The sequence below is a fragment of the Rhinoderma darwinii genome, chromosome 11 (assembly GCF_050947455.1).
Source record: "Rhinoderma darwinii isolate aRhiDar2 chromosome 11, aRhiDar2.hap1, whole genome shotgun sequence".
In the NCBI taxonomy this organism is placed as follows: domain Eukaryota; kingdom Metazoa; phylum Chordata; class Amphibia; order Anura; family Rhinodermatidae; genus Rhinoderma; species Rhinoderma darwinii.
This window is the reverse complement of record NC_134697.1, coordinates 67758624-67780562: the sequence shown is the minus strand read 5'-3', so window position 1 is coordinate 67780562 and position 21939 is coordinate 67758624. Positions and strand designations below refer to the sequence as shown.

General features: G+C 40.9%; 1 protein-coding gene across 2 annotated transcripts in view; it reads left to right on the top strand.

Moving 5' to 3' along the window:
- The window catches only part of GRID1 (glutamate ionotropic receptor delta type subunit 1), an 832880-nt gene that overhangs the window by 439999 nt on the left and 370942 nt on the right, over positions 1-21939 (top strand). For both annotated transcript variants that reach the window (XM_075841706.1, XM_075841707.1), the window contains exon 4: positions 8486-8691. In XM_075841706.1, coding sequence (XP_075697821.1) covers positions 8486-8691 — 206 coding nt within the window. The remainder of the gene's footprint in view (positions 1-8485; positions 8692-21939) is intronic.

The window sequence follows — 21939 nt, the reverse complement described above, 5'->3', positions numbered from 1 at the left end:
CTTAGTTACAAGGTTCGGATAGCACTAGGTAATGGTGTGGGTGCATTAGTAGGGGCCCAACCCGATCCAATAGAGAAAAAAAGTACTATGCACACCAATATGGAGTTATTTATCCAAACAAATAATTTATTTATTTGTAGCCAGTGACAGTGCGACGTTTCGGTCAATACCTTGACCTTCCTCAGGCAATTTAGTCAATGCTTCTCCTTCGTGGATGGCTCTATAAAATAGGGCAATACACATCGTTTATATATATTAGAATTTTAAATAAGACTCATGTACTTGATCACTATTGATCTACTATTTACACAATGGAAACTATATAAGTATCATTAATTCTCCTGTCAGGACCAAGCCTGGACTAAATTTTCCCTTTCTATAAGATGTCATTGTGTGGCAGAACCAGACCAGGGCACATCAGTGCACTGGTATACAGTCCGACACTGTAGTGCCATGGAGTGGGTTCACCTCAACTCCCTCTGTAATATAAATATTCACTCATTCTTCAAAAACCCAAATATCTTTAGTTCAGAATTATCTTAGAACTCTGCATTGTGCTGTTCCTCTTTTATTCCTCCTTGAAATGTATTAATATATTGACAACTGGGTGTCTCCATTCCCCTTGTTAAAGGGGCATGTCCCTACATAGTCTCACTCTTGTCAGCACTGATTGGACAGTGTCAGACTCTGTAGGGACAAACCCCCCCCCCCCCCAACTGCTAACACCAAGGAAAAACAGAAAGGAATGGCACAATGCAAAGTTCTAAGAAAAGCTGCTCCAGAATTGTTGTTTCATGGGGAATACAAGTATTTACTAAGACCGACATGCACACAATAGGCAAGATTATTAGACTTAAAAGTACAGTGCTAATGTTATGTACTTCATTTTTCAAAGCAATATTTCAATAAATACTTTTCAAACTAAAAGTACAGCACATGAATGGGCACAATGAGTAAACATCTATTTTTAAGATCTGCACTGAGTTCTCTACTAGATTAAGATCTGTGTTAGGTACACAACTGGACTATATTCTTTAAGCCACATAAAGCCACATAAAGACAAAAGAACACTACAAACTAGTCTGTGACAAGTACCAGTCAGGGGATGGATACAAAAACAATTCCAAGTCACTGAAAATACCTTAAAAAATAACACACATTATATGGACAAAAGTATTGGGGAACACCTCTTACACCTGAATTCAATGATTTTCATTCAGTCCCATTGCCACAAGAGAAAGGGGAATCTTAATACTGCAGCATACCAAGACATTTTGGACAATTGTATGCTTCCAACTTTGTTAAACAGTTTGGGGAAGGCCCTTTTCTATTCGAGCATGACTGTGCCCCAGTGCACAAGGTTCATAAAGACATGGTTGGGTGAGTTTGGTGTGGAAGAACTTGACTGGCAACACACAGTGCCCTAAACTCAACCCCATAAAAGAACTGTGAGATGAACTAGAAAGGAGATTACATGCCAGGACAGTGGTGTAACTAGGATAGACTGGGCCCCATAGCAAACGCTTGACTGCCCCCCCCCAGGTGCCACAACAGACCCCTTATAGATAGTGCCCCCTGTAGAATGTGCCATACAGCCCCCTCTGTAGACAGTGCTGTACAGCCCCCCTATAGACAATGTCACACCTCACTTGTAGATAGTGCACCCACCTCCCCCTTGTAGATAGTGCCATATAGTCCCCCTGTAGATATTGCCATAAAGCCCTCCCTGTATATAGCGCTATACAGCTCTTACTGTATATAGTGCCACACAGCCCCCCTCCCTTGTATATAGTGCCGCAGAGCCCCCCTCAGTAGATAGTGCCGCACAGCCCCCCTTAGTAGATAGCGCCACACACAGACCCCTGTAGATTGCGCCACACACAGCCCCCTCTAGATTGAGCCACAGCCCTCCACCTGTAAATAGTACCATACAGCCCCCTAATAAATAGTGCCACACAGCCCCCCCTTAGTAATGTCTCACAGCCCATTGTATATAGTGCCACACAACTCCCCCATGTGTATAGTGCCACACAGCCCCCCCTTAGTAATGTCTCACAGCCCATTGTATATAGTGCCACACAACTCCCCCATGTGTATAGTGCCACACAGCTCCCTATTGTGTATAGTGTCACACAGCTCCCCCTTGTGTACAGTGCCACACAGCCCTCCCTTGTGTATAGTGCCACACAGCCCCCCTGTATATAGTGCCACAAGGCAATGGCCCATCCGAGAAAGTTGAATCAGCCAGGGGGATGTCAATCAAACATGGAAAGGTAGGTTTGGAGGCAGGACTATGTGACTTCTCAGGATAGCGGCACTGCCCCATGACCCTTTAATAAGTAAATAGCATGTTGTGTTCTCTGTTTTAAAAGTGGATTTTAAAGAGTTTGCTGCATTTGAAAAAAACATACATTCTGAAATATTGTCAGGTCATGTATAACCGAATGGTGGCGGTTCAAGGGGTTAAAACTACCAGACAGGTTTCCATGAAATATACAAAGAATTGAGAACAATTCCATCTGCCCTGCAATTTTGTTATTATAACTATAGCCTATATAATTACAGCTCCAGAACCAAGCTCCCCCATATATACAGTACCACAACCAAGCTCAGTACATAAACACAGCATTAGAACCAAGCTCTGACATATATATACAGCACGAGAACAAAGCTCAGTACATATATACAGCACCAGAACCAAGAACAGTACATAAATACAGCACTAGAACCAAGCTCTGACATATATACAGCACCAGAACCAACCTCAGTACATAAATACAGCACTAGAACCAAGCTCAGTACATATATACAATACCAGAAGAAAGATCAGTACATAAATACAGCCCCAGAACCAATCTCAGTACAAAAATACAGCTTCAGAACAAAGTTCAGTACATATATACAACACCAGAACAAATACAGCTCAATTTAGAGCAAACCCTGCCCTATAGGTTTGTACGGCCTAAAACTACAGCTCCCAGCATGGCCCAAATAATGGTAAGGATATGCTGGGAGATGCTGTTTCACAGAACAAAAATCATACCACCCATCATCTCGCTGCAGATCATACAGTGACTACAGTACTGATTAGAGGCAGAATAAACATTTACATTAATTTAAGTGACTCACCGGTTATGTCTCAGATTCTAGTTCTATTCTTTTCCCTCTGGTCCAGACCTCTATGATGGATTTCGACCCATTTCTGCAGTTTTCCGCTCAGATGTCTTCAGTTTCTCACTTTTAAAACATTTCTGCACCTATAAACGAAGATAAAATTCTCAACACCTCTAAACTATAATAGCGTCATACACTGTGTCCCACACACCGTGCCCCCTCAAGATAGTGCCCCCATAGAGCCTTTGTAGATAGTGCCTCACATAGAAGCCCCTGTATATAGTGCTCCACATACAGCCCTCTGTAGATAGTGCCTACATATGGACTCCAGAGCTGCAAGGCAATAGTGCTAACCACTGAGCCACCGTGCTGCCCTACATATGGCTTCCCCTATAGATAGTGCTCCACATATAGCCCACCTCTGCAGATAGTGCCTCACATATAGCCCAACCCTGTAGACAGTGCCCTACATATAGCCCCCTGTAGATATTGCCCCACAGGAAACCCACCCCTGTATATAGTGTCCCACATATAGACCACCCCTGTAGATAGTGCCCTACAAATACCTCCCCCTATAGATAGTGCTCCACATATAGCCCACATCTGTAGATAGTAACTCACATATAGCTCCCCCTGTACATATTGTCCCACATATAGCCCAGCCCTGTAGACAGTGCCCTACATATAGCCCTCCTGTAGCTAGTGCATCACAGGTAACCCACCCCTGTATATATATATTGTCCCATATATAGCCCACACCTATAGATAGTGCCCTATAAATAGCTCACCATAGATAGTGCTCTACATATAGCCCACCCCTGTATATAGTGTCCCACATATAGCTCCCCCTGTATATAGTAGCCCCCACATATAGACCCCCCTGTAGATAGTGCCTCACATATAGACCCCCTGTATATAGTGGCCCACATCACCACATATAGACCTCCCTGTATATAGTGGCCCACATCCCCACATATAGACCTCCCAGTATATAGTGGCCCACATCCCCACATATAGACAACCCCCCCTGTAGATAGAGCCCCCTCACACTGTAGATAACGGCACTCAGTTTTTGTAGAAAAAAATAAATAAATTACATACTCACCCTGATCCCGTTTCCACGCCGTCCGGTGGCAATGCAGATATGCTTTCTTCTGAGCAGGTCTGCTGGAGCTGACTGACGCAAGTGGCACATTGTTCAAAGGCGCTGATTGGCAGGGCAGAATGACTTGCCCCGTCAATCAGCGCCATTCAAGCACGGAAGTGGCACGATGATGTCATCGCGCTGCTAGCATCTCTGAAAGGTGCTGATTGGTGGGGCAAGCCATTTTGCCCTGCCAATCAGCGTCATTGTAAGGTGCTGAATGGTCGGCTATCCAGCACTAATGCATATATTTGTACCTGTGTGCTATAGACGCAGGTACAATTACTGAAATAGGGGGTGTCTGTCGCTAGCACCGGGGCCCCATCCGGTGATAGCGATGGCCCCAGACAAGAGAGGGCCTGTGTCCCCCGGCCCATACAATTTAGAGGCTCGGTGGCGTGGGCCCCGTAGTAGCATTGCTAAAGCTCTAGCGGGCCCCATAGCAGCCGCTACGGCTGCTACAGCGGTAGTTATGCCACTGTGCCTGGACCTCTCGTCCAACATCACTAATGGATTTGTGGATGAATGGGCAAATATTTCAACAGATACACTACAAGGTCTTGTAGAAAGCCTTTGCAGAAGAGTGGAAGGTGTTTTTAGCTGCAAAGGGTGATCAACACCATATTGATGTCTTTGGATTTAGAATGGGATGTCATAAAAACTCACATAGGTGTAATGTGTAGGTGTTTTAGTACTTTTGTCCATATAGTGTATGTACCACAGAGTCAGACTAAATGGCTGTTTTGGGGCTTTTGGAGATACGGGAGTCCAGCAATGAATAGTCTCATGCCCTTTTCTACTGGGATGTGAGAATCCGTGAAAGTTTCCAATCTTCAGAGGAACTGCATTGTTAGCAATCAATATAGAGGGGAATTGTCCCAAGGGTCATATAAAGGGTTTTGGAGGAGAAAACAAACACCTCACTTTCCTGTACTGAGTGGCAAAACAGGCACTATAATGGGGGCCCATCTTGATCTTTGTTATGTGACCTGTCTTCTGTGTATACCACTGACTGAGCAGGTTGATGTATAATTGTAAGGGTATGTTCACATGGCAGCGTCCGTTACGGCTGAAATTACGGTGCTGTTTTCAGGAGAAAACAGCACCGTAATTTCAGCCATAATGGCATGTGCAGGCGTCTTTCACTGCGTCCATTACGGACATAATTTGAGCTGTTTTTCCATGGAGTCCATGGGAAACGGCTCCATTTACGTCTGAAGAAGTGACAGGTACTTCTTTGACGCGGGCGTCTTTTTTACGCGCCGCCTTTTGACAGCGGCGCGTAAAAAAAAATGACCATCGGCACAGAACATCGTAGGACCCATTCAAATGAATGGGCAGATGTTTGCCGACGCTTTTGAGCCGCATTTTCGGATGTAATTCGGGGCTAAAACGCCTGAATTATGTCCGTAAATAGTGTGTGTGAACCCAGCCTAACTTGGAATTTATAGACTCAAGCTTCACATATAACCGTAAAACCTCTTTATTACTGTATAAATGTTTAGTTATACAACTGTCTAGCTAACTTCGTGTTTACATTCCTCACTCCTATCACAAAATTCAAGCAGTTATTATGCAAAATATAACATCTTTATTAGATACAAGATAAAATATAGAATACAAAATGGAATGACAAACCCATTATATTTAAACCTCCTATAAAAAAAAATGCATGGGTAAATACTGCTTCTAGCGCTCTGCCTGGGAGAGAAGGCGTCCCATGCAGAGTGCTAGAAGCGGCTCTGCTCCGGGACTAAGTGTTTGGGGAAGCCCCTGACATCACTGTCCATATATGGACAGTGTTGTCAGGAGCAGATCAGTTTCCCAGGCAGAGTGCTAGTAGTGCTCTGCCCAGGACTTTAGCTCTGGGGTTGCCCCTAACATCACTAGCCGTATATGGACAGTGATGTCAGGGGCTTCCCCAGGGCCGGAGTACCGGAGCAGAGCCTTTTCAAGTGCACTGCCCGGGACTTCAGCTCTGCTCCGGACATAGTGATGTCATAGTGATATCATTGTATGCTTTATTTCTATACTATGCTTTCTCTTTGTATTGCAACATCACTAGTTAGACTATCCATACATGGACAGTGATGTCAGGAGCAGAGCAGGAGTCCCAGACTAGTAGTGCTCTGCCCGAGACTTAGGCTCTGGGGTTTCCCCTGACAACACTGTCCATATATGGACAGCATAGTAGAAAAACCCAAGCACTCTATAGAAATGATGAACGAAGAAATAGATTTTCTCAAATCATTGTTTTTTTATTCAAAGTAATTCAACTTCTTGTTATGTTGTTTTTTTGTATTTTTGTCAGGCGATTTTTAAAAGACGTTTCGGCCTATCCCAGGCCTTTATCACAATCGCTGTATAAGAGAAGGATGTCTATGTCCTGTAATGGTGTCTGCCAGACGCTCCAAAGTGAATGTAGCCGGAAATGTAGTAGCTGAGCTAAGCTGTTTTCGTAACTCCCAATGAAATTAATGGTAGTTACGAAAAAAACTTAGCTCACGTGAAGTAAAGCTCTGTACCCATTAACCCACAAGGTCAGGAGTATGTACATTACTTTGATTGTAGCAGGTTCTATTGGTCCCAACAATTAAGGGGCCCCACGTGCTAGTAAAGGTGAGGTGGAGTTAGTAATTGTCACGATGGGTTCGTGGACCCACTGGGCCATACCACCTTGACGGTATGGCAGCTGGCCAATAGGGCGCAGGTCACAGTCTATAGTTCGTATAGTGTACCTGTGGCAGCTCGGACAGTAGCAAGGCAGGCTCGGCTGGGACTAAGCAGCAGGTAGACGTCAGGCGTGGAGTAGCAGGACAGGCGTGGAATACAGCACAGTACAACTACAGCTCAGCACGGCACTTGACCAGGATAGCACAGGATCCAGGATACAGGTACGGGACACACTGGGAATTGGAAAACACTAGGAGACTATTTGCATAGACAAACTTTGGATACAACAAACAACGCTCAGGTATTGCAGGGAGGGACACAGCCCTCCTTATAGCCCAAGGTGCTCTGGGAGCAATCAGCTCAATCTCCCACCTGCGTGCGCTTTGGCTTCTTAAGTCTAGACTGAGCTCGCGAGCGCACCCTGGTAGTCACTGTGGAACAGGACTGCCGTATGTGCAGACATCTCTGGAGAGAAGGGTGTCGACTGGATGGAAGGAGTTCGTACGGACTTTACAGTACTAACTGTGGAAAATTAAATGGGGAATGAAAAATTGAATACAGATTACTGGGAGACCCAGTAAAGTACATTATTCCTATACTATGATGTCATTTTGAGCATTATTCCCATACTGTATCATCACTGTTTGCATTATTTCTGTGCTGTGTACATAATATTCTGTACTATAATATCCTTATGTTGATTATATGATATAACACCACTCTGTGCATTTTCTCTCTGTACTGTTATGTCCCTGTGTGAATTAGCTATGTGCTGTAACATCCCTTTGTGCAATTTGCCTGTACTGTGACATTATTTTGTGCTTTATTTCTGTGCTGTGACATCACTTCATCCATTATTCTTGTACTGTGATATCATAATGTGCTTTATTTCTATACTATGCTTTATCTTTGTATTGCAACATCACTAGTTAGATTATCCTTATACAGTCATAGTGAAGGCAATAGATAGATTTACAATAGATTTTAGAGTAATCTAGGTGTCAGTGTGTTAGTTGGGCAGGCACAGGCATCCATTGCTCTAAGTGAGTGCTGCGGCAGCTATACAATTTACATTAATTTGTAATTCACCAATCTTCATCACATCATTCACAAATCTTTAATAATAATAGTTCAATGTAATACACACATTTTCAGGGCAATCGGAGCACTTTCGATTTGTGTTGAATTTATTCGGACCGAATCGAATCTGACCGCCGATTATATCAAATCGGACCCAAAACAAATTTCGGTAAATTCTCTCATCTCTCATCATGAGTGTTTCATGTTCTAAACTCACTTGCTTCTGGATGTAATAGTGGAGTGGTGCCCTATGATGACTAGTTATGCTCCTGGCTCATGTTGATGGATGAAGCTAGGTCCATAGTCATCATGTTTACAAAACATTCTGTACATTGCCTTGATTACTGATTTTTATTTAAAATAAAGATTATAAAAAATTATTAAAGCTAAATAAAAAATGCTATAGCCACAAGTTATACATTCTCCTACAATTCCTAAATAATTTATGAAAATTATCCTTATTTTATATTTTAGATATTCGGGGACTTCAGGCATTTCTGGACCAAGCATCAAGATTAGGACTCGATGTGTCATTACAAAAAGTAGACAGAAACATCAGTAAAGTTTTTGCAAGCCTCTTTACCTCAATGAAAACAGAAGAACTAAATCGGTACCGTGACACCTTACGTAGAGCAATTTTGCTTCTGAGTCCAAGAGGAGCACAAAACTTCATTAATGAGGTCAGTAACATATTTTCATTGACTTTGTAAGACTGTGTTGGTAGAAAAACTGCCTAGAAAATTAAATGTGTGAGCTCAACCTTAGGCCAGTTTGTTATGCTTATCGGTTGGTGGGGAGTTTGGTTCCTGCAGATATTCGTCTACCGTTGTTTTTTTTTCCCTTGAGAAAAAGACTGGCTCTAAGAATAATATGTAAAAACTGTAGCAATGAAAAGTAAATGTAACAAAACATAATTTTATCTATGCCGGAAAGAGAAAAATTTAGCATTTCAGTGCAAGATGACCTCAAATGTACATGAAGTCTGTCATGTTACCAGTGACAATATCCTAATGTGTTTTCTATCAAACTCTTCTGACAGTGGCTTACTACATTGATGCAATGGAGCGAAAAGACCACAGGCTTTATCAATGAAGAAATTTATTTATTTTCAAGGTTAAAAAACAAACAGTCAAAATGCAAAGTCCAAACCGATAAGCGAACTGAAGCTAGAATTCTAGAAAAGCACGCACTTTATTACAGAACAGCAGATTGAATCAATTCATCTTTCAAGTAAGATGTGGTCAGTTTGGGAGATTATAAGATTTTATTATTTTTGCTTATAAAATGGAGATGGTCTGATCTCTTTTCAATAGAAACCCTTAAATATAGTGATGGGAAATTCTGCTTTGTAAAAACTCAAAATAGGCCTCCAAGCACTTTGTTTGCACCCCCACCATCTTTCCATGATTCTTAATTTATATCCATGGGTTGTATCTGGTATTGCAGCTCAGTCTCATTCAAGTAATGATAACAGCTTATAAGTTTAAAATATATAATCTTTAATAAAGTTACAAAAAATTACATTAAAAATAAAAAAAAAGATGACGGCATCACATGTGACAAGTCATTAATAGGTTAGAGAGTTAACACAGAGAAATAGTATCCAAACAGTAGATATTTAAAAGTGCTGAAGTGCATGGAAGTAACCAAACAGGAGAAACTATACCACAGTTAAGCATAAAAGATTAACCGTATAAACCCAGTGTGAGCCCACTGAGAAGGGCTATGTTAGTACTCTCATCATTTTAGCTTTTTTTTGTATTGGTGTCATTTTTAACTATTTCAGCTCCCTTGCTTGAGGCACTGCCTGGCTTCACATCCACAATTTGTACTGAAGCTAAAGAGATGTCCATTTAAAAATATGTTAAATGAGAAACAATAATGATTTGTATAAAAACGCTTAATAGGGAATGAATATAAATCTTCAAAAATACTTACTTGTTGAATGCCGTACATACAGCAACAAATTCAAAAAGCACAGCTGGGTTTTTCACTCTCTTCGTTACTCCCATTTCCCATAGACTTTTGTATGACTACTTTGGTAATATGGATATAGACACTTAGGCTGGATTCACACGAGCACATTACGTCCGTAATGGACGGAACGTATTCGACCGTAAGTCCCGGACCAAACACACTGCAGGGAGCCGGGCTCCTAGCATCATACTTATGTACGACGCTAGGATTCCCTGCCTCGCTGCCGGACAACTGTCCCGTACTGTAATCATGTTTTCAGTACGGGACAGTAGTTCCACGGAAAAGCAGGGACTTCTAGCATCGTACATAACTATGATGCTAGGAGCCCGGGTCCCTGCAGTGTGTTCGGTCCGGGACTTCCGTCCGAAATACGTTCTGTCCATTACGGACGTAATGTGCTCGTGTGAATCCAGCCTTAGAGGGATGGCAGCCGCACAGGGAGGCATAGCAACCAGCGTCATATTATAGTGTAGAATATATTTATTGGATTATTCCAACATGATTTATACAAAACATATAAAATTAGCATTTCGGCAAGAGATCCTGTTTATTAGTTTAGACATGTTAGGGTATGTTCACACGGCTTATTTACGGACGTAATTCGAGCGTTTTATGCCTGGAATTATGTCCGAAAATACGGCTTGAAAGCGTTGACAAACATCTGCCCATTGAAAGCAATGGGTTTTACATTGGTCTGTTTACGCGTCGCTGTCAAAAGATTGACTCCATGGAAAAATAGCTCCATTTACGTCCATAATTGACGCAGCGAAAAGCACCTCAACATGCCATGACGGCTGAAATTACGGAGCTGATTTCTCCTGAAAACAGCCTCGTAATTTCAGCCGTTACGGACGCTGCCGTGTGAACATACCCTTAAAGATATTTAACTTTTAATTCTAAGTAGTAAAGAGAATTACAATGCATTATATATTCCCTTTCTTCTAGTCTTTTAATTTATGTGGTTCCGGTAATGCCTGTAGTAGCACTCTTAAGCTGGGTTCCCAAGTAGGGTAAATGGTGCCGAATTTCCACAATGGAATTCTGGGTGTAATTATAGCAGCATCTACAGTAGCAGCAAAGTACATGAGATATAGCATATCTCAGCCACACACGGAGGAAAAAAACGCAGACAAGTTGTGCGGAAAGTGTTCTGTGGTGCAACTTTAAATTCTGCAGCATGTCAATTGCTGCCTATTCTGAGCAGAGATGCTGCGTGTAAGAATACATGAGATGAGTCAACACATGGGAATATTAGTCAGTAGACCTATACAGTGAAAATGTTTCAATTAGAAACCAGACAATCTTTCACTGAGATGCTTCACCTTTTTTTTTTCGCCATTCCCCTATATTTAACAATTACCAGTCCCCACTGTTACCTGAGCGATTTAAACTGATCTACTGTAACCGTTTGGGGATCAAATAATCTTAAATCTTCCACTCTTTGACTGCATTTTTCACGCTGAGCTGTTCCATAAATTCTATCCACCGTTGACATCGCCATTTGTGAGGATCCTGCTATGTATTTTCCTGAGTTGCATTGCATGCTTGAGTTGATAACTATTACTGTATTATACCTTAGAGTAAGACAGACTTTTATTCATACTGTGATGTACACAGTAAAGTGGTGGTTGCTCATGTGACAACAAGTCACTGATGCCAGTTTCTCTATAATTGGACAACCCAGATGCAATCGTTTTTACTCCGAAAATTGTCTAAACGCAGCTGGGTAGCTGACAAAACAATGGATGACAAGCTGAGATATGGCGCTTAAGAACTGATGCATGACTCCCAAGAAACTTTGTCAAGAAGAAAGAATATAGCATACCCCTGTCCAATATACTGTAGTAGCTGTATATGGTGCCTTGTTCTTTCAACTTAAAGTGTCAGTATAGTAGAGTGTGTGGCTTGTGTGACAAGGACATTTAACTACTGATATATTTTCGGTTTTTTGTAAACTACTACATCTATCGGTGCCTTAGTACTAAATAATAGGCAATAAACAGGTAACATTGATAAGGATACATCTTAGGGTGCGTGTGCGGCTGACTGCAACCTTCAATATAACTAATTCACTTAGCCTACTGCTTGTTTACTAATGCATTCTTTCGGCTTCGGCAATAGCATCTGACCTTATCATTCACATATCATATACAGAAAAAATATTACATAAATCAGACAATATGCCAAGCAATATTAAATATACCAAAATTGCAATGGCTGTTATAACAACAATTGATTTCTTCAGACTGAGGCAGAATATGACTGGATTATGGAAAGTAAATAACACAAGGCACGCAGTAGTCGAGGACGAATATGAACTATAGTAATAAATGACACCAAAATTGAATTTGGAGAGATGGTGCTGCAGTGACAAGGTAAGGGCACGGACTTTCATATATCACAATTCAGATAGAAATAAAAAGCATTCTGAAATTGCTTTAATAAATGCTTTAGAGCAAACACAGCAAAGCAAACAAACAAACAGAAAAAGCACTTAACGCGTGGGATTGTATCAGAGTGTTCTTTATTATATGTTTTACGCTTTTATTCTATTAATGTCATTCAGAAAAGTCAAAGCTGATCCTATTAGAATGCGAGGTCTCTGGAGCCCTTTAATATAGTGATTATTGGCCCAGGATTTTAGTTTGGGTTAGTACTGCACTAGATACAGTATGTGAATACATGTTAATCTGTAGGTTCAATTTTATAAGCTAAAAAAAAAATAATTGTTTTTAGAACACAAAATGAACAACGCATTGGTATAGAATCCTAGTATCTTTTATGGTGATTTTTTTTCTGGTTCACAATATGAGGCGCACATGAAATAAAAATAAAAAAAAGAGTGCTAAATAGTTAATCTCTATGTATAATCTAAGTATAGGATCAAGATCTGTAATTCGAGCTGGTCAATAGACCATTATTTCTGATTCTGAGCTCAACACATGGACTAAAATACCTGTTATTCGTGAAAGTTCATCTGCAGCCTATTACAGACTTTCCCATAATGAATTTGCTTGCTCAGCATTTCAGAAATGACTCCTGCTCAGTTTACGTAGATGCTTGATGTCTTCCCTTATTTTGGAGACCTGCAGTAAGAATATGTCTCAACATAATTTGACCTGCTTGCTGACAGTTTCCTCTAGAAGAAAGTATTTATCGCCAACATTAAAAGTTAGAAGATGGAATTCAGAAATCTTAGAACAGAAAAGTAGTGATATTTTAGTTAAACCTTTCCTTGGAACTGAAGTCCTTTTCGCTATTATCTTTAATTGAAGGTGAGATAATTGACAGTAGAATATTAACATTTTTGTTTTGTCACCTATACTCTGCTGTCTTAGGCTGTATGCAGGGGCACAACTATAGAGGGTGCAGAGGTTGCAGTAGCACCCAGGCCCTGAAGAAATAAGAGACCCATAGGATCTATCTGCCCCATATAACGAGACCAGTACTTTAAGACCTGTGATCATTAGAAGGTCATGTTAAAAATGTTGCATCGGGACCAGTAGGTTTAAATACACCTCTGGTTATATGGTAAAACAGCTAAGCATTTACTGTTCCAAATACTAGAGGTCAGTTCTGCATGAGGTTTAGTCTTCACATCTATGTTAACTCTTTTATTACCTGGTGCAGATGGTGCATAACATCAGTCTTATAATATTTTCTTAAAGACCATTCCAGTCCATTTGCCCTCAAAAATCATAGAGGCGTCCCCTGCTTGGAACCTCTTCTATGAGCAGAAGAAAGCGTCACTCTGTATGTATTACATGTTTGGCTGGCCTCAGCTTCCCCCGGCAATCAGCTGTTTGCCGAGGGTGCCAAGAGTCAGACCCGCTGCGATCAGCTGAAAGAAGTTGACTCTGATGACACCCCCTTTAAGTTAACAATGCAAATATTTCCTGTATCCACCTCATATTGTCAGTTGCACTTGGAAATGGACCAATATGGACATAATTCTCTGCTCAGTATTCCTTTGTATGTTGGAATAAATAAAGTTTATTGCAAGATTATTTTATTCCTTTTCTGTGTTTTTTTTTTTTAGCATTTTTTTACTCTAATCTTATAATAAATGGACTCCGAAAGAACAGGACAGCCAATTGAATCTAAATCCAAACATCATAAGAAATGAGTTTCCTTTTATTCCAGAACAATACAAAGCATTCTTTTCAGCTCCATGGTTCACAAGTAATTAGATTTTAATGTGACTGTTTGATCTCAAAATCAAATGAAGTGTCAATGGCTGTAGGTTGTTTAGGTGCTAATGAGTTATGGTGGCCGTTCCCTAATTAAAGCTTAAGTGTGACAGGAACTTGTATCAGCTAACATAATAAAGCTTTGTGATAGTTGTAATTAGCAAAGAAACATATCATGTAATTATTTTCCACATTTAATAGTTGCAGTACATTAACATATACATTGCAGGTGTTTAATATCCACAAAATCTTCTAATATCATATCATAAAAATGCTAATTAGGTAATTTATTTTAACATACCCAAGAAAATGTCAACACTGCATTATTACTTGCATGGAAATTCAGCTATTATTATTTAGATGCATCCATTTAAACACAGTACTTTAATAAAGAAGTTGAATTTATATTTCATTATCATAAATTTTCAGATGAAACATTATTTACTGATACAAAATGGTGGGATAATGCTTATGACACTGAGAACTTCTGTATACTTAAAGGGAACCTGTTTCCTTTAGACATGGGTTAAAAGGGTTGTCCACGAACTGACATCTGATGACCTATCCACAGGATAGGTCATCAGTATATGATCGGAGGGGACCGACACCTGGAACCCGCACCAATCAGTTGCTCTGGCTGCCTCCAGGCATCGGGCGACCATGCCAGAAGCAGATGGCTCCGGTCACGAAATAGCAGACCGAGCTGCAGTACTGTGTCCACGTGATCGGACCGGCACCGAACATATACTGATGACCTATCTGTGGATAGGTCATCAGTTGTCTGCTCGTGGAAAACCCCTTTAAATGCTTTATCAAAGGGGAATTAGTTGGCACAATTTCTTACTCTGCATAGTCTCAGAATAAGCACACTCAACCCACTGATTTCTATATAAAGCTGCATGGAAGTATGTTACTTGGCTTCTCCAAAGCTCATAGTGGAGAGGTGCATATGTAGCAAACTATTTTCCAGCCCCTTGATTGGCACCTGCAACAGTTATTGGTACCAATGTTCCCTCTAAGTCTTGGCAGCTCCTGAGCAGAGCAGTTAGGGAGCAGGTCAAGTCTCCATCAATGGTGGGCGATCTGTTGACCAAAAGTAATATGCACAGTAAACTCTAATATACGTACTAAATAAGAGAATAAGAAAACTTATTTTAAATTAGTTTTAATTACTTTTTTAAATACTATAATAAAACAAGTACACCAATAAAATAGACAGTTATAAACCCCTATTATAGGCATCAATGAAAGAATCCCTTTCCTACACCACTGTTCCTATAGATAGCTCCAAACAGACCGCCTGTAGATAGCGTCACACACAGCACCCTGTAGACAGCATCACACACAGCCCTACCTATAGATAGTGCCATACACACCCCACTGTGGATAGCACCACGCACCCCCTGTGGATAGTGCCACACACAGCCCCCCTGTAGATAGCGCCACACACAGCCACTCTATAGACAACAGCACACAGCCCCCTGTAGATAGCGCCACACAGCCCCCCTGTATATATTGCCACACAGCCCCCCTTGTATATAGTGCCACACAGCCCCGCTTGTATATAGTCCAACACAGTCCCCTCTTGTAAATAGTGCCCACAGTCCCCCCTGTATATAGTGCCACACAGTCCCACTTGTATATAGTGCTACACAGCCCCCCTTGTATATAGTGCCACACAGCCCCCCTTGTATATAGTGCCACACAGTCCCCCCTTGTATATAGTGCCACACTGTCCCCAATTGTATATAGTGCCACACTGTCCCCAATTGTATATACTGCCACACAGGCCCCCCCTTGTATATAGTGCCACACGGCCCCCTCTCTTGTATATAGTGCTACACTGTCGTCCCCCCTTGTATATAGTGCTACACAGCAATCCCCATGTACAGGGTAGGCCATTTATATGGATACACCTAAATAAAATGGGAATGGTTGGTGATATTAACTTCCTGTTTGTGGCACATTAGTATATGGGAGGGGGGAAACTTTTCAAGCTGGGTGTTGACCATGGCGGCCATTTTGAAGTCGACCATTTTGTATCCAACTTTCGTTTTTTCAATGGGAAGAGGGTCATGTGACACATCAAACTTATCGAGAATTTCACAAGAAAAACAATGGTGTACTAATGTGCCACAAACAGAAAATTAATATCACCAACCATTCCCATTATATTTAGGTGTATCCATATAAATGGCCCACCCTGTATATAGTGCTACACAGCAATCCCCCTGTGTATATTGCCACATAGCCACTCTTGCACATACCAGCGTGATGCAGTGCTGTCATCACGCACGGCCTGCATAGGGAGTCTTCCCTGCGCCTTATAGGCTGCAGGCCTAACGCGGCCTGCAGCCTATAGTATTCATTTGTATCTGCGTCCTGAGGACGTAGATGCAAGTGAGTATGGCTGTCGCTTGCCCCGGGGGCCCCTCCGGTGCTGGCGATACCACCGGGCCGCCCTTATGATGATCCGGCACTGCATCCGCCTGTGACAGTGCGCTGGGGGGCCCGTGGAAAGTGCACCAACCATTCCAGACCCAGAAATGAATGCAGATCTCAGACCAGATAAAAAAAATTAAAAAAATATTCAAGCCCCAGCGCAGACCCCCAAAAAAACTAATTCAGAACCCAGACAAGACCCCACCGTTTACTTTCCACTCATCATAATTTATCAGATACATTCTGGGTTATACATAAACATGCTCCTAACTTTCAAAAGGATTACCCAAAACAGTAGAATTTTATATTTTTCATTACAATAATCAATTAATATGCCCACATCTAATGAGAATCATTGAAATCAGGCAATCGGTTTAATACAACTTTTGCTTTCTTTATTTATAGACTATTCAACATTCAATGCTGATGCCTCTATTGGTCCCCGCAACTATGTTACAGATCACGTGATCACTGGGTGCTCCGCAGCATGACATTCCTGCTGAGTCTTAGCAAAAGCAGGTCATTTCATCTAGTGACTAATGTCACAGATACTTCTACTTTTACTACAGAAGTCTACTTTTGTTCTGTAACTGGGGTTCCTATAAATGGACTGTAAAAAATTCTACAAAACTAACGGAAAATTCACGCTAATTCCAAAGCGTTTTTTCGCATCAAAATCAGCGTGAGTTCCGCTTGTAAAAAGCCCCCCATTGTAATCAATTGGAAGCCGACAGGGGACAAAATTTTTAGCCGACAAAATTGCAAACCGCCTCGCTAAACATGTCACTTACTTATGTGGTTTCCGTAGTATATTCTGCTGCTAATCCAGCATCAGATAGCCCTATTGAGCTCCATTTCTGCAAAACCATCACAGAAATCCGAGGGTCAGTCTGAAATTTCTGCTGAGGAATCTTGGCCAAATCCACGTCAATGGTTTTCCTCAGGGAACAAAATGGTAATGTAAACATAGCCTTGTAGGGCCATTTAACCACCAAGTGCGCAAAATTGTTAAAAAGTGCGCAAAATTGTTAAAAAGTGTCTGGTCATTTGGGACCAAAATACTCTGGCCGTTAAGGGGTTAATTAAACATTTACATTAGGTTCAAATTTGTCTGCTTATTAAATACAGCTAATGAGTGATGTGACGGCCTCTAGTACAACAAATTATTGTGCAGTTGAAAATCTATAAGATTTTAATTAAAATAAGTAATCATTGCGCTAAATAGATGGAGCAATGGATAATCTCCATCCTTACACAAATAATTAGAAATAAGGGTTATTGAGGTCTTTCTTCTGCCCACACCTTGGGATGAACTCATTTACATCTATCTGTTACAGCTAAAACATCTGCTCCATGATATGTATCTACATTATATTATTACTTGCACATAATGAGAACATGGATTGACCAAAGACGTAGTGTAGTCATTCAGCCCTGGATGTGGTGAGAATTAAAAAATCATTTAAAAAGATCCATTCATTACACAGTTTAAAGAACATTGTGACCTGCTTTAAAAATGAGTGTTGTGAAGAGCTGAAATTAGGATATTACTTTTCCTGCTTTGGAATACAATGCTTTAAAGGAAATGTAATTTGCTGTTGAGTTTTGTTCTAGTTAGTCATCTTTTGAACACATACTCTTGCATGTTTGATAATAATTCTCAATTTCATGAAGAGTGTTATCTGGATTTATGGTTGCCTGCAGCCCAAACACTGCAAAATCAAGCTTACTGCCTGATGTGATAACATACTCTACCTGGATGCCTTTTAACATTCAAAAATTCCCATAAGAGCATCGAACAGAACGTATTGTTAAAATGTACTCCATATAAAAGAGTTTACTGGGAGTTCAGAAATGTAGTTTATATAACTCAGAACATTAAGTTTTTAATTTCTTAATATTCTTATTTTTCAGATCCCCATTACTGATCTTAAAGGATATGACCAACTTTGCAAGCATTTTTTTATTGCTTCGATTCTTAAAAATAAAAAATGAAGCAAACTTGGAAATAGTCCTGATTAACAATATTCTACCATTTTGTCTAAATAGCTCCTTTTTAGGTGTATGTGTAGCCTGATCCTGTGTAGTCTGATCCTACAACCCTACTTCTTGCTATTTTATTAAATTAATGTTAGTAAGAAGTACAGGTCCTTCTCAATGAATTAGAATATCATCAAAAAATTTATTTATTTCAGTAATTCAATTCAAAAAGTGAAACTCCTATATTATATAGATTCATTACACACAGGGTGATCTATTTCCAGTATTTTTTTTATTTTAATGTTGAAGATTATGGGAACAGTTAATGAAAACCCAAAATTTTGTCTCTCAGAAAATTAGAATACTGGGTAAAAATTGAAGATTGTACAAATGTTTCCTAAGCCTTTAAATGGACCAACAGTCTGGTTCAGTAGGCTACACAATCATGGGGAAGACTGCTGACTTGACAGTTGTCCAGAAGACTGTCATTGACACCCTCCACACGGAGGGTTAGCCACAAAGGGAGACTACTAAAAAAAAGCTGGGTGTTCACAGAGTGCTGTATCCAAGCATATTAATGGAGAGTTGAGAGGAAGGAAAAATTTGGTAGAAAAAGGTACATAAGCAACAGGGATAACCACAGCCTTGAAAGGATTGTCAAGAACAGGCCATTCTGAATCTGATACAAGAATGTCCTATATCTGCACATGCAGAATCTCCTGGTTTATTATAATGTGGCCAACCCCTATAAATCATCCAGACCCCAGACCCAAAACTAACCTCAGAGTAAACCCCTAACTCACAGTCCTCCTCCTTTGCATTGCTTGTTTGCAGGACCTTAGTCATCTGACCATGATGTCACTAAAGGTCCTGCACCCCTTCTAGTTGTGGTTTTGCCTCGATTTGTGCAAAAATGCTGCTGTTTTGCTGAGATTTACATAGCAACGCGGTTCTGTGAAAATCATGCCAGATTCACATAAATAAGCGACATTTTGGATCCACGTCTCCTTCAAAACTGCGTGTGTGATCCTGGCCTTATGGAAACCAGTGTGGTTACCTTCTACATTGCTGAAATACTCACTGCCAACACCTATTCACCATGTATGGAGACCAGTGTGGTTACCTTTTACATTGCAGAGGTGCTAATCATATGTATTGGTTAGGTGATAACACCCATTCAGCTATATTTTTAACCCTTTCCCTGTAATGTACATGAGACTTACATCCTGGCAAGGAAGGGCTTTTTTTTAGTCTTTAATATCCTGGCTAGAAAACCCTCTAATGGGCTTATAATTTGTGGCTAGTATTACAAGTTGGGACACATTTTTAAGGTCCCATTCAGTTGATAATTTCTATGGCCCTCTCAAACTAGAATTTGAGGAAAATTGGAAGTTTCAGTATCGGTGGTACTCAGGCATGGTAATGCATACTGAGACTTGTATGATCATGGCCTGTGACCATAATCTTACTGCAAGAGGCCCCCGTAGGAGTCAGAACAATATTTGTTTGTCCTGTCACTTTTAAGAGACAATAAGTGAGCAGGTCTGCTCCCGCTATGCTTGTCGTTATTCCCCGAGTCAGGGTATTATTTATTTAAACGGTATGGGTGTGGTAGACGTGTTGTAGACACTTCTATGACTCTTTCATCCATCTGAAAGTGTTTTCTAGAAATTAACGTGCATGCTGCAGAGACAAACTGTTGCATGTGGACAAACGCCATTGTTACATATCGGTATGCATGAACTCAAATCTTAGTTTTATTTTTAGTATTTTTTTCTGTTTATCAATGATCTAGCTCATGTCTTAGGCTAAAAGTTGAACTCTAGTTGCAACCTTAACCCCTTCGCGCCATTTCACGTACAGTTACGTGATGGGAGATGGCCTTTTCGCGCATCTCCACGTAACTGTACGTGATGGAGATGAAGCTGGCTCAGGAGCTGAGCCAGCGACATCACCGCTGGGTGACAGCTGTATGTTACAGCTGGCACCCTGAGGTATCGGCCAGGACCGGAGCTAGCCTCCGATCCGACCGATTAACCCCTCACATGCTGCGTTCAATAGAGATCGCAGCATGTGAGGAGTTTATAGCCATCGGCACCCCAGCAACGTGATCGCTGGGTTGCCGGTGGCTGCAAAGGCGATCGGAGGGCTAATGCTTACCTCCCGATCAGCCTGTAACGGAATCCTCCTATGCCCCGTCGTCGGCGGGGCCCAGGAGGCTTCCGGTACCATCGGCAAGATGGCGCCGGCTCAGCTTCCGGCTCAGAAGCTGCGCCAGCGTCATCAGCAGTGGGTGTCCGCTGTATGTTACAGCGGACACCCCGATCTATCGGCAGGAACCGGAGCTAGCTCCGATTCCTGCCATTAACACCTTCAATGCAGCGATTCAATGCAATCGCTGCATCAAAGTGGTTTGTATGCAATCGGCAGCCTTGCCATGCAATGGCAAGGCTGGCGACTGCTACTATGGCAACAGGATGCCTAACAATGGCTTCCTATCTGCCATTACGTTAGCCGATTAGGCCCCGCCCGGAGGCGGAGCCTGATCGGCTTGCTGTCAGTGAACAACTGACAGTTCTAATACATTGCACTACATAGGTAGTGCAATGTATTAGAACATCAAACAAACAGTTGGACCTTCAAGTCCACTAGTGGGACTAAAGAAAAGTGTAAAAAAAAAGTGTAAAAAAAGTGTAAAAAAAAGTGTAAAAAAAAGTAAAAATAAAAGTTGTAAAACATACAATAAAAGTTTCAAATAATAACACAAAACACAATCGCCCTTTTTCCTTTATCAAGTCATTTATTATTTTAAAAAATAATAAAGCCATACATATTTGGTATCGCTGCGACCGTAACGACCTGAACTATAAAAATATTATGTTATTTATTCCGCACAGTGAACGCCGTAAAAAAAATAACTAAAAAATACTGACATAATTGCTATTTTTTGGTCACTTTGTCTTCCAAAAATTTTAATAAAAAGTGATCAAAAAGTCGCATGTACCTAAAAATGGTGTCTATAAAAACTATAACTCGTCTCGCTAAAAATAAGCCCTCATACAGCTCCGTCGACGAAAAATTAAAACCGTTATGGCTCTCACAACTTGGCGACAGAAAAAATCCATTCTCTTTACAAAAGTTATTTTATTGTGCAAAAAGTTGTAAAACATAAAAAGTGCTATAAATTAGGTATCACCGGAATCGGACTGACCTGCAGAATAAAAGTAACATGTAATTTATAATGCGTGGTGAACGCTGTATAAAAAAAAAACTAAAAAAATATGCCAGAATTGCTGTTTTTTGGTCACCTGGCCTCCCAAAAAAAAAAGGATAACAGGT